Below are 14579 nucleotides of genomic sequence, written 5' to 3'. Positions count from 1 at the left end.
TATGCATATGCACTCATTACTAATGGAGGATTTGAGACATCAGTCAAATCCAGGGCAGTTGGCAGGTAAGAATTAACTGATAAGAGTTAACATTAAAAGCTAGAGAATTTTAGGTACAGTAGATGTCCAGATTGATCTTACTTTAAATATTACGTAATCAAATAACCCATAACCATCTGTTTCTCCAACAGTAAAGTGAAAGTAGAGCAAGCAGCCCCTGGGGTGGAACTGTTGTGTCTAACTTTCTTTCTATCCCATTCCTGCTAACGTCTCACTAACAAGGTCACATCCTCAAACATGGTTTTCAAAATGTGACAATTAATTTGCACCCCCCCCCCATCGTTGTGTCGGCTGTGGTCCAAGAAGACAAATTACCCACATAGATAAAAATCAAGGACTGTATTTTCGTTGGCATTTCTGACCAAGACAACAAAATTGATGACACTTCACAAACACGTGACACGAGTAGCCTGGAAGCTGGTAGGGGAGAAGGAAGGGACGGGGGCGGGTTTTGAGAGTGGAAGGGAGGGGAGGAGGAGGAGGAAGGTCAAAGAACACTTAAAACAACCTGCCAATGGCAGCCTGTCACAGGTGTGCAAGAAAGGGACCAATGGAGGTCAGCAGGTAACAGGACAGAGAGAAAAACACTTTCAGAGACACGCCTGACACAGAGAGGCCCGTCTGTGCTCATCTGTCAGTTTAGTTAACCGAGGCCACAGAAGCAAGGCTGTATGACTGTGTGTGTGTGTGTGTGTGCGTGCGTGTGCGCGCGCGCGTATTTGGGTCTGTTTAATTCTTTCCACTTATTGTGAACACAGTCTTTAGTCCATTTAGAGAAAATTCATGATTGTGGCTGAAAATCTAACCTTAACCCTGACCCTACAAATGCAAATGGCCCTGTCTGACTGGGTGACCTTGTTAAGAGTGACTGACTGAGTGATCAGTTTGACACGATTGGGTCACTGGATCAGGTGACCAACACCGTCAGTGAACTTACACGATTGGTTGGCTGAGCTCATGGGCATGAGGGGGAGCACACATTTAAAGCACCCCAATCAACTCTGACAAAACACTCACTGGCGAATTCACAAAAGGATTGCGTGACTTTTGCAGCCACGAAACCTGCACAAATAAGGCAAAATGAAACCGAGTAACTCTCAAAGCACCCGCAAAGAGTGACATGCAGTCCTAACTACGCCGCCAAGCAAATAGCGTCTCGGTGCTCCGGCTCTATTTGCATGCATGTAAATTAGGTAATATGTATTTGTGGCGCAATATTGGCCCCTTTTTATGCAAATGAGCCTCGTTGCAAAAAACAAAAACAAAAAAATAAGCCAATTCACAAACACCAGCGCTAATAGCCACACACAGTTAGAGTAAACAATTTTTAGCGTCTTCAGAGAGTTGGTGATAACTGACGCCCAGACTCTCCAGGGATCATGGCAGCACAATATCTTTCGTGAATTGGATCTTGAGACGGGGCAGACAGCGGTTGATAGCTGTCAGCAGCTGCAATTCGTCATCTCATCTCATCATCAGCCGCTTCTCCGGGGTTCGGCTGCGGTGGCAGCAATCTAAGCAGGGCACTCCAGATGTCCCCCTCCCCAGCAACGCCCTCGAACTCCTGCTGGAGGATCCAAAGTCGTTCCAGGCCAGATTGGACATGCAGTCCCTCCAGCGAGTTCTGGGTCTACCCCGGGGTCTCCTCCCAGGTAGCCGTGCCCGGTAAACCGCCAAAGGAAGGCGCCCAGGAGACATCCTAATCAAATGCCTGAACCACCTCAACTGGCTCCTTTCGACGTGAAGGAGCAGTGGCTCTACTTTACTCCACTCTACTCCAGGACCGTAATTCATTCTTTGTGAATTTGCCTGTCAATAGACCACTGCACTTCCGCGTTCGAACGTTAGAGCGGGGGAGCTAGAGGGGGATAGAAGCCGGCAAGTTTGAACACGGTTTAAATGGCTAACTATGTCGCTACGTTGGCTGCTGCGGACAAGAACCGATATTTGCGAAAAATTCGCAGTATCGGTGGCCAGTGTCCTTTCAAGGGACAGTAGTCCGGGTGCATGGGTTGTTTTTCTTGTTACAGTACAGTCCACCACACCGCAACTTTTGGGCATCATAGCTACGGCTAGGCTGCGTATCTAATACAGTGCGGCTTGGCGGCTTGGGTTTTCTATCCCCCTCTCATGGCGTCCTGTTGCCAAGGTACCCGGAAGTGTTCCGGTGGTCAATTGAATAACAGAAATAGGAAGATATAGCGCTTTTGTTTTCTCCGGTAGCCATCGGTAGCTATCCCCAGTAGCGGGAAGGGCGGACGTTGGGACAACTGAAGGGACAGTGGAAACTACCCGGCAAGAGAACAAGAAACCCGTTGACGGAGGAGGTAAAGAAGGCGAAGAGGGAGAGCGATAGACGCAGGTGAAGCAAGAGTGAACCTCGGATGGGCATTCAATCAATGGAGCGAGCTCTGGTGTTGTTTCAAACTTTGTTACCCCGTCGAGATGTTTCTCCTGTAACCAGACAAAAGCATTCGCATGGAAACAAGTTAGCTATCGGTTATGATTAGGTTAAGGTAAGCGTTAGGTTAAGGGTTAGGATGAAGTTAGTGTAATCGGTTATTTTTTTGCTCGGTGCGGGATTCGATACGGAGTGTACAGCATCACAAGGCGATATCGCTAACCGCTAGGCTAAAGGGTCAGACCCGTTAGCTAGGGGCTAACGTTTCTTATTAGTAGTTTACAGTAGTTTAGGTTGAGGATGTGTTAAAGTTAATTAAGCGTCCCGGTGTTGTGTTGAACTCTGGCTAAGGTGAAACAGGTTTCGATGGGAAACAGTTTGAAAGAACACCAAGGACTTCAGAGGGCTCCAACCCGACATTCAGTTGGTATTCCTTCTGCTTGATCAGTAAGTAACACAACCTGCCTACTTATTAATACTACTGGATGTTTTACTCCGCCTTTATCACAGCACCGAGATCGGGGTTTCTCGTTCAAATTGGTATTCTTACTGTTGTTTCTTGCTTTGGACAGTAGCCAGGCTGCTAATAAACGGACAGCAAACCGGTTGTCTTTGCGACAGCGGCACGGACAATAAAAAACACTTGGAAACGCTAGGGGGTAAAGTTGAAAAGTTGTCTACAGCCGCTATAACTTCTCTTTCAAATCAAACATCTCAAGTTCTGAGTGGAAAGTATTGTTCTTGCAACTGCATTTATAACCTTTTTTTTTAAAACGCGAACGTAGCTTAACCATGTCGCGATATGCTACTTCAGTACACTTTAACAACACATATTACAGGGAACACTACAGAAAACTGCAGATGAAAATTTAATATCCAGGAATTCACATTATAGACACTACCACTGACTATCCCTGTAACAAAGTGGCCACAATTTCGAACATTGACCATGGTCCACTAGGTTTTGACCTAGTCTTGTTTCATCTCGTATCGGCATGTTGACTATTTTCAACAACACAGGACAAACTAACTGAATTGTAACATCTATAATTACTGATATGCCCGTATTAATTTGTTATCAATTGTGGGACCCACAATAACGGTGTATAGCTAATTACACACTGCTTAATGTATAAAATGTTATAGATAACTGCTTTAGATCAATAAGAAAATAAAATCTCAGTTTTTATTTTGAAGTAGCATAGCACTGATTCTGTTTTGACTACAGGGCATATGGGAACAATTCGTGAACGTATAGAGATGACTTGACCTGGGCACAAAAATATGAGGTTGAATATTGATACCTAATACCTAAAAAGGTGTCAAAAAGTCAGGAATTGGATTCTCCCAATGTGATGCCATGCAAATCTACTATTGAACTTCGTAGTCTTGTTTCCTTAATTTGACAATTCATCACTCTAAAATTACATAAGATGACTAATCTAACAATCAAATTAATCAGTAGGAAAACAAATCTACTCAGAAAATCAACAGGATCTAGCCTGATTCAAAAATGTCAAAGCTAGGAAAACAGGTTTGACAGTAACTAATTTACCCAATGGTGTTTCATAAAGCACTTTTGCACAAAACAGAATCGAATGAAGTGCTGTTTTGGAGACAAAATCCCTCATTTCAAGTATGAGTGTATGCTTTTGAAGTATCAGGGCCAATATTGGCAGTGAAATGCCAATAAACTTGAAAAACAGACAACCTCCCTTTGATTCAACCGGGGGTAAAACAATGACTTCAATACCCATGGAGCACATGTGCAGGCACTGATGGACACGTGCATACAATACATTTATCACTTTGTGTACATGTTTGTTATGTGCATAAACCCACACCTGTGTGTGTGTGTGTGTGTGTGTGTGTGTGTGATGTGTTTGAGTATGCTTGTGTGTGTGTGTGTGTGTGTGTGTGTGTGTATGTATGTGTGTGTGGGATTGTGATGTGTTTGAGTATGCTTGTATGTGTGTATATACAGTATTTGCTGATGGGTGTGTGTTACATGCTGATGATGGCACATATGGCAGCACTCACTGAAGGGGCTTTTTGCAGGCAGCTGTTTGGTTTCAGCATAACAACTAACTTCATCAAGGTTGCACTTCACAATGTGCCGTGTGCTACAGTGAAAGCAACACTGAATGTGTTAAATTGTCAGTGGATGAAAAAAAAATTAAAACTAATACAACTTTCAATCTTCTGAATTATTTACAGCTGTTGCAGGTCTTTCAGTCTTAGTTTTTGTGTGTGCACATAACACAAAAACCACAGGAGGAAGACTTATCTCACCTGCACAAGGCAGAGAAAAAAATAATAAAATAAAATAAAGGGGATATTGAACAGCATCTCACTTCAAAAGAAACACAAAGAACAAAGTGTGAACACAAGAAAAAGTGACAAGTAGACACCAAAGACCTGGATAACTGAATTTAGACATCAACAGATCACATTGAGGTGGGAATTGCTGGAAAAAGATGCTTAAAATGGCATCATAGTGACAAGCTTCTTTAAGTATGACTGAATGACATGTGACTTTACCAGGTGTCACATCTGACTGTAGGCCTATAGTCAAAATATCCTATGGATATGAATTCTGATGTTTTAGCTGTCTCAAGTATGTGAAAGATCGTATATGTTGAGAGTTCTTATGGCCTGTGGATAGAAGCTTCTCTTAAGTCTCTCTGTTTTGGCCCTAAGACTGCAGGGGCGTCTACCAAACCCCAATAGCCTGAACAGTCCATTGTTGGGGTGAGAAGTGTTGCTCATGATCTTCTTAGTTCTCGTCCTCACCCTTCTGGTGTAAGTGTCCTGCAGGATGGTGAGGGATGTTCTGGTGGTGCGTTCAGCTGAATGTACAACTCTGCAGGTCAACTCGGTCACGGGCAGAACAGTTTCCATACCAGACGGTGATACAACCTGTTAGGACGCTCTCCACAGCCGAGGAATAGAATGTCTTCAGGATGGAGGGTGAGACCTTGAATTTCCTCAGCCTTCGGAGGAAGTAGAGCCTCTGTCTGGACTTCTTTAAAGTGTGCTGAGTGTGAAGAGTCGAGGTGAGGTCCTCAACGATGTGTACGCCAAGGTATTTAGAGCTGGAGACCCTCTCCACAGGTTCCCCGTTGATCTTTAGTGAGTTGTATCCTTTCCCCTGCTGTCTCCTGAAGTCCACCACCATTTCTTTGGTCTTGCTGACATTCAGGGTCAGGTTGTTGGACTGGCACCACTGTTCCAGGTCATCTACTTGGTTCAGATAGGCCTGTTCGTTGTTGTTGGAAATCAGGCCTATTACCACTGTGTCGTCTGCAAATTTGATGATGGAGGTGGAACTGCCCGTGGCTTTGCAGTCGTGTGTAGATGTTGCACAGACTTGTTGTATGACTTGATATTTATGTTGGGACATTCATGGATCCTCTTCTTTTGGACAAACTTGACTCTCTAGACTGGTGCAAGCAGCATATGATAATCGCAAAGTAAATACATATTCCTGATGCACCGAGACCTGGCCGATTTTAATAAATATCAAGTCATAATCTATGCCCTGCTGCACTTTTTGCATAAGGTAATAATTTACATTTACGTATGCAGTTATCATACGCCTTGGGGGCTTTTTAGCTTTCAACTACATGTTGGATTGTATAACCATTTGAGTTCAGTATCATGCAAATGAGGAAGATACTGAACTACCATTTTCAAAATCTACTCACACAAACAGCCCACTGACAGACAAAATAGAACATGTAAAAGAGTCTGATTAACACCCTGATACTGAATAAAGAAATAGGGGGAAAAAAACAACAACAACAATGGTAGCTGTAAACAAAAGCCATCCGTGTGATTTGACGATGACATTGTTTTCAAATGAAAGCTGCCATCCACCTGGTTTGTGTATAAAAAATGTAACTGAATATGCAAAAGCTTTGTAATTTGGAATAAAGATGGCATCGATTGAATCCTGGCTTGAATAAACACACACGCACACAAACAAACATGCGAACACTCATCAGACAAAACAGCCTGCACTCATAAACCAAATTTAAATTTATTACGAGACAGAAGTTTTAAAAAGCTGTGAGGATAATTAGAATGCTGGAAACCAAATATCGACAACAAAAAAACAAGAAAAACACACACACACCTGGCCAAACTGGTGGCAGCTTGTCTGCTACACTTATTTCAAACGGACGTAATTTGAAGTGAAAAAAGGGAGTCTATAAAAAACAGAGTCTTATCTAAGCAGAAAAGTACAGACTGCTGGGCCTACATAGTACTGTGCCAGGTAAGGGTGGGCCATACTTCTGTATAGGTGTACTTATGAAAATGTCTCTGCAAAACAGAGAAGGGTTTGCGGAGGACTGTGACAGTCAGGGCCGCAGTCGTGCACACTTCCAACCTCTCAACAGTACATCAGGCAACGTGTGCGGCAACACAACATGCAGATGCAAATTGGTGGTGGAAAAAAAAAGGTTATCTGGTGGCGCAGCATCAACACAAAACCAAAACAGTGCCGGACAACGGAGCCAACACAATAATCACACAGGCAAAACAAAAGAACAAACCAAAAAAGTATATATATATATCTATATATATATATATAGATATATATATAGATATATCATACAGTATAGATACAGAATATAGAGTTTAAAAGCCGGGCGGGGTCATTCTATTAGTTTTTAAGTTCCGGTCTTTGGGACTGTTTAAATGGTCGTTTTCAGTTCTTTTATTTTTATTTTTTTACATTTCACGTTTTATAGGCCTTGTTACGTTTGTTAGCTTAGGAATATGTGCTTTCCATTTTGTTTTTCAGGTAGTATTTTCACTTTTTCAATTTTGCTATTCAAGTTCTCTGAATTTTAAATTGTTTAAAATAGTATTATAGGTGTTAAGATGTTAATTTTGGTGTCAGTCGTTTCCTAACAGACATACTAACATATGCAATGCATTAATACCTCAATTGGGTATTTATCTTGACAGAATATAGAGTTGTAAGACAGGCGGTCATTTTGACCGCCTATGGTTGTTTTTGGTAGGAGCGAAATCCCGGTCGTTCTGTTAAATCACTTTAGACACCTCACCATCACTTTCAGCGAGCGCCCACTTGCTCTCTCCAGGAAATGGACTTTCTACTTGTAATTTACACCAGTTAGGTGAGGACTATAGTCTATACAGAGTGTGGCGGTGGGATGGTTTTATTTTCATGTTTTGTTTTTTGGGGTTTTTTTTTGGGTGGGGGGTCAGCCGTGGCAGAGACCAAGTCTTGAGATATATCAGATATTCAGCGCTTTTAAGTTATGTAGCATTAGAACAACAGTGATTTGGAAACCTGTACAAATGAGCGAATGGGTTTCAGAGAAGGATGTTTCATTTCGAAGTGGATACAAACTGTGGGTGAACTCCATTATGAAGGAAGCCTTTCCATAAATGCGAAGCGGCGATACACAACCTTTTTTTTTTTTCATATTGTAGCGAATATCAGGGGGGCAGTCCGGGAACCGTCGTCTCAGCCGGGACGCGAGCCCGTATCTCCCGCACCGCGGTCGACAACGATAACCAGTCGACTAAAGGCTCCGACCCGTTAGCTAAGGTGTCTACTTTTTCGTGTACACTACCCGCCTCTTTCGGTAAGCGCGTCCCCGCGATTCAGCATATCAGCACCCTCACGCCTCTGGGCGCACGCGCTTCCGATGACTTCACGGTCTCACCACCCCACTTCTGATACCAATGTAGCGAATTAGGGGAGCAGTACGAGAATCACCACAGCCGGGACGCGAACCCATATCGCCCTCACCACGGGCGACAACGTTAACCAGTCGACTAAAGACTCCGACCCGTTAGCCAAGGGCTACCGAGCCTATTCGTCCGTGATCGTTACAATATATTGCTGTTTAAGACCCGCCCCTTCCACTCCACTGCATGTCAGTGTAAACAAGACTCTGGACGGGAAGTTAGCCTCGCGACGGTAGTGCAGCAACCTCTGCCATTGATTATGGGATACTCTATTTAATTATGTGAGCACAGTTGTGGAGGAAGTCACTTACACTGGGGAATGGGCTATACAATGTTGGGTTTTCTTTGTGTGTGTGTGTGTGTGTGTTGACTGGGGGGGGGGGGGCACCCTTTTTACGTTTCCAGAACTAATAAGATAGCTTCGTTGCAGACAGCTTTGAAAAGAAGTCAGCATTGTAGTTTTTTGTTTTGCACGCATGATTTACAACCAAATAAATTTTGATTTTCAAGTGAGATGTTGTGTCTGAGAATGACCGTGGTTTATGTCAGTAGTCCCTAGTGGAAATACAAGTGAAGGCTATGGACCACATATTCTCATTTAATTAAGCGCCATTTATATGCAGCAGAGGTTCCAGGTCAATGCAGATTTACCTCTCTTTCAGCTATGGTGAAAAGAACAACCGTTATGTGAATAATTGTGCAAAGGATTACTTATTAGCCAATAAATCTTGAATGAATTAATTCGTGTGTGAAGTCAGACATCTGGAACCCGTGGCAATATTACTGCATAATTCCTTCAAAGTTCACAAGGAATAACTAATTTCTGCAGGGACGTGCACAGACATTTTGTGGGGCTGTTGCTCTAACCTGAAAAAAGGGCAACTCCACCCCCACCCACCCCGATGTTAAGTGTCACCCACCACTATGTACCTGAATGGTGTAAAACATGGTTATATATCTAACCACAGATCGATTTTAGATTCGTAATTTGTTTTAAAATTTAAAGATTAATGAAATTGAAAAAAATGCACACTGTCAGTGCAAGTTAACACATTATTGCAGATATAGTTTCTTGTAAATAGTTCTTGTAAATAGTTCAAGCAGCAACATAATTTTGCGTCTTGTATTTAACACTGCCATCTATCAGTTTGATTGCAAAAGACGGAGGAAGTAGAGCCTCTGTCTGTGATCACCTGTATGGTGATCACACCATTTCAACATGGCACAGTGGTCCTTCATTTAATTGCTTGTTATAGACAGCAGACGCTATGTAAAGCATTCAAACTTGGAGAAAACATTTTTGAAACCAAAAAAGTGAAAAACAAAATATTCAAACATCAAACATAACTCTTTGAGCTCTGATGATTATGAGTTGATACTGTATACATCATATAAAGTAAAAATTTAAAGGTCGATTTTGCAAATTCGAGTCATTTGAAATTTAATATAATTAACTGTATCAACCAAAACCAATTGTACTCATATAATCTAATATTTACATGAATGAATACCCAAATGTGTAGTGAGGGTGAATGTCTGACACAGAATGTCTGACTTACAATAATAAACATTTCTGTCAATGAAATTTCCAGAGACAATAATATAAAGACAATGCCAGGCGGAATGATATCATTTCTTTTCAATCCAATTCCATTTTATTGCTATAGTGTTTTATCAACGCGTTTGTCACAAAGACACTTTACACATACATACAATTTAGAGAAAAAGAACTTAAGGCATCTGTTGAAGTTTGGAGGTATCATCACATCAGACCCAACAATAAATAATATAATGTAAACGTTTACAAATGATACCACGGCTTATTCGGCTAATAAACACCCTGTTCCTGTTTCTTCATTCTGGCTCTCATTCAAACTACAATGCAAAGCAGAGTATTTATTTTACTGATCCCCATGGAGAAATTCTTCCTCTGTATTTAACCCATCCTAGCTGTGTAGCTAGGAGCAGCGGGCAACTGCCGTGCAGCGCCCGGGGACCAACTGCAGTTCGTCTTGCCATGCCTCGGTCAGGGGCAAAGACAGGAGTATTAACCCTAACATGCATGTCTTTTTGACGGTGGGGGAAACCAAAGCACCCGGAGAAAACCCACACAGAAAGGACCTTGGATGACGCCCCCCCCCCAAAGTTGGACAACCCCCGGGGTGCGAACCTAGGACCTTCTTGCTGTGAGGCGACAGCGCTAACCACTGCGCCACTATATTGTTTATAATGGTGGGGATACCTGCAGTCAGTTTAGACTGAAGGGGTCACTTAGGTGAGTGATGAAATGTATCATTCTTTGATTTTCTTACCTGGATTATTAACAATTCATAAATACAAAGCAGAGTACTAATGAGTAAACATCACGGGCATCGAAAAGCGGTGGACCAAACAGCAGCGGTGCTTTTCAGATCTAGAAACGCTGCATCTCAAAGAAATCGACCCACTGGAGTTCAGCTTGTTACAGGAGAAGCTTCCTGCTGAGGACCCCATCAATGAAAATCTTGAGGGACCTCATTGTTGTCAATAGGCATCTCTTTCTGTGGCCGGTAGGGGGAGATATGACCGCCGCTTTTCGCCACATTTTTTTCCTTAGCATTGTTTTTACCCGTTTCAGCTTTGAAAAGGAGCAGTATTGTCTTACATTATGCTGTCATAATGATAGCATATTGCGCGACGTGGTGAAAACGGGACATGCTGCGCATTGTTGAGACACGTGGAGATGTTTACTCACCGGGAATCCCATTGGTTATACCATTCTTCGTTACTAATCATTTCCACAACTTCAAGAGTCACCCGGATCCCTCACACAACATGAACAATACCAAGTTTGGATGCTACAGTGTCACATGACAGGGGGCATAGGGCGTCGCTTTGTGTCACGTTTTTTTGCTCTGGGTCGCCCCTTCGCTGTGTCCTACGGAGGCGTGCCAATCAAAAAGTTTGGACGATATGGCGATTTAACGTGGTCTAACTTGAGCAGTTATGGAATACTGGTATTTATGCATCCACAACAGCAGCCAAAGAGGGCAAATGGGCTGTTGCTCGGGCAACTGTAGCCCGCTCTTGTGCACGCCCTTGAATATTACTATAATATTACCGAATACAACATTTTGTTGCTGTTTAACTGATCACAAAACACCGGAGAAGCACCAGAGATGTGCAAACGTGTAGCCGGGCTGTGAGAGGACCACCTCATACCACCAAGCGCAAAAGAGTCTCACCTTAGCACTGATCATAGACAAGTTTACACTATATATATGGTATAGATAGATATAAGTATAACGCCAAAAAAACTACTCTTCAAATAACATTCCTTCAAATACTTGGGAGATTTTAGGAGACAGAAAATTGCCTATGACGATATGACAATGGCCGAATATCACTCCAGGTCAAAACCACTGAAAGATGATATTCAGTAACACTCAATCATTATTGCGCAGCCCTGTCTGTCAGAGAAAGCTCTGTATCTCAGTATAAGTATAAATGCTAACAATGCTTCACAAGTTAAAAGGCTCAATCTTCGATGGACATAAACCAGGGACTGGGTCAGTCAGTGGAAACTACCTGGGTCACCTCAGCCTGTCGGTTCCCTTTCCTCTGTCGAGGGACTACAGAGAACTAGATCCAAAGTTTGATCTGGTTTAGGCTGTACGACCAGGATTTTATCGACTAAGCCGGTTGCAAACCGTGTCACAAATCCACGCACAAGAGCAAATAAGAGTGTCAAGACGCACAGCGTGCGTAATGCAGCCGAGGATTTTGCGCATGAAAACACCGGTTAGAATATGGGGCCAGTTGCACTTGATTCAACTCCTTTGGATAACCATGACCTGGATGAATGAGAACATTCACAGACAATATGGGGCTGATTTGCACGATTAGCCATTTATGGGGATTTACCTGAGTCACCTGTCAGTTAATTTCCAGCCCACGCGGCAAGTCTCAGTTAAATTCACTCTATTAGTTAGAGCTGGCGTTTAGTCGGCGGCGACACGTTGTCCTAATGAATTAGCAGCTTCAAGCCTTTCAAACTTTAGAGGAGCCGGGAATCTCAGCCGCGGTCTTTCCCCTCCGTGCCTACCTGCCAAGTGGCGCGATATGTTCCGAGCCGTGTGCAGCTGCCCGAGAAACACGCAGGTACGGGATACGAGAGAGGCGGGCGAAGGAAATTGCGGGCTACCTTTTGAATCCTGCCATCGACATCCAGGTAAATGACTCGGTAGGACGACGAAGCGGAGCCCATGTCTCCCTCTCTCTCTCTCTCTCCCTGCGGCGCGCACTTGGTTTGCGGTTCCTGCTCCGTGCCGTTCGCGGCAGACTCGGGACACGCCACCGTCCAGTGGTCAGAGATGATCGGTAAAAAAGAAAAGAAAAGGGGGAAGTCAGCGTTCCGACGACATACCTCTGTCTCTCTCCATCCCCAACTCCCCCTCTCTCTCTCTCTCTTCCTCTCTGTCGCTAAGCAATCTATCTCGCATCTCCTAAACCCTCTTCACAACTCGCGTCCTCTTCCCTCCTCCGCGCGTTGCACACCGAGTAGTACGCGCACGCACGCACACACACGCACATCATAGAGTTTCTCAAGGGCGCAGAAGCGAATCAGAAGGGTTGCCTGGCCGCCCACACGATCCGCAAGGCCAGAAGCGCTGTTATCGTGTAATGGGAAATTTAACGAATTGAGACGTCCACGCGGTTTATTCTCAATAATTCACGCTCAAACCAACTAACTAACTAACTAAATAAATAAATTAATAAAAAGTAAGTTTGCGGGTAGAACAATATGGGATGTTTATTTCGGTTGTCAGGGGACATGACTCATTACTGGATGAGCTGTCAATCAAGAGGAAGGCGGATACCAGGGGCGACTGTGATGCTATTTCAGATGACTCACCATATCACATAAGTCCCAACAGGCCCAGTTTGAAATGCAATGCGTCCAATTTCATGATTGTCTTGACAACATATAATGGATTTATTTTGATCGCAGGGCAGGATATTGATTCGGCCCTAGAACCGGTTGTTTTCTTGCCTTAGCCCTACTGGAAAAGAAGTGGCATAACAAGATTACAAATCAAATGTTATGCGATTAGCTGTTGTGATTGGTTTAACATACAAAAACGGGAGTTAAACCATTTCAATAGCGCCATCAGAGAGACACAAACAATGCCATATAAAGTCAAATAGCAGATGAGGGAAGGTTCAAATGTCTACATATTCCCATTAGACAGCAGCATGGGGTCGTTCACTGACAGCCTGATCAGAAGTATGTTTGGGTTGGACTAAACTAATATGTTAACAGATCTGTGAATGGCTTCAGAGTCCCAGTGTGCCATTATGTGGGGAGAAAACGGTCACCGGACAACAAAAGTCAAATATTAGCTATAGGACTGGGAATTGCTGGGTACCTCCTGATTCAATACATGTAACGATTCAAATAAAACGACAGTATAAATACTGCATTTTGCCATTATGACTTTTAAGGCCCCATCCGCTCATCTAGGCCACAGTAAAACATGAAAACTAAATAATCAAAAGAAAATGTTCAATATGATTTATTTCACGCCCCATGGGTTATAAAACACGAGTGTACACTTTCCCAAGTAAACATTCAAACATAGAGATGCAGAAATCAACACAGCAGACCTCTTAACAGGCTCTTGCACAGGCACGCACACACACACACGCGCGCACACACACGCACACGCACACGCACACACACACACACACACACACACACACACGCACACACACACACATTACACTGGGCCTACTGTGCAAGCTGCTTTGGTGGGTAAGCAACCATTTTCTAGAGCTCCTGGTAAAAGAGTGACCAGAAAACTTTGGATCACTTCTCATGGCTGCAGACAGCATCATTAAAGCCCTCATGTCCAGGCCGTATACGGATGCCCTGCGTGAGTGTGACCTGCCTGCTTGTGTCACTGAGGGCTGTTCTGTCTGGAGATTTACAAATTGGGTGACACCTGCCATCACCAGCTGAGACTCCAGGCCACTTCATGCCTTGAATTTGACCAATTTAGACTCCCTGTGGTACGACGGGGCACAAGGAGCTTTCAAAAGCATGACATTGAAACAGTGAAGGGGAAAGAAAACAATGGTTTATTGTACCCACAATGCTTTGCATGTAGACCCTACTGAGTCTATACTGAACAGTTGCTGGTTTTGCAGAGAAGTCAGGGAACAATTTTCACATTTCTTTTTTTTTTTTTTTACAAATCCACATCCCAAATGAGCAAACAATTAACACAAAAGGCACAATTTTTTCCAAGTACTATAGCTCTACCACTCACGTATTAAATATACATGTTGTTTACAACCCCCACCAGAAAGTGGTCCTCCACTATATATAAAGGCATAATGATCCCCG

The 14579-nt window shown here is 43.3% G+C and overlaps 2 protein-coding genes across 5 annotated transcripts in view; both read right to left on the bottom strand.

Annotated features, from left to right (window-relative positions):
* The window catches only part of pde9aa (phosphodiesterase 9aa), a 58847-nt gene extending 47869 nt beyond the window's left edge, over positions 1-10978 (bottom strand). For all 4 annotated transcript variants that reach the window (XM_056289144.1, XM_056289147.1, XM_056289145.1 and 1 more), the window contains exon 1: positions 10926-10978. In XM_056289144.1, the coding sequence (XP_056145119.1) occupies positions 10926-10937 (12 nt within the window). In that variant the 5' untranslated portion in view covers positions 10938-10978. The remainder of the gene's footprint in view (positions 1-10925) is intronic.
* A 2772-nt stretch (positions 10979-13750) lies between these two features.
* Positions 13751-14579, bottom strand: part of slc37a1 (solute carrier family 37 member 1) — a 42462-nt gene continuing 41633 nt past the window's right edge. Inside the window, exon 20 of the mRNA XM_056289325.1 lies at positions 13751-14579. This exon is cut by the window's right edge and continues 1483 nt beyond it. The gene's annotated coding sequence lies outside the window, so the exon portion shown is untranslated.

This window comes from Lampris incognitus, chromosome 11, assembly GCF_029633865.1.
Source record: "Lampris incognitus isolate fLamInc1 chromosome 11, fLamInc1.hap2, whole genome shotgun sequence".
Classification (NCBI taxonomy): Eukaryota; Metazoa; Chordata; class Actinopteri; order Lampriformes; family Lampridae; genus Lampris; species Lampris incognitus.
The sequence above is the reverse complement of the archived record's forward strand: the minus strand, read 5'-3'. Positions and strand labels throughout refer to the sequence as shown.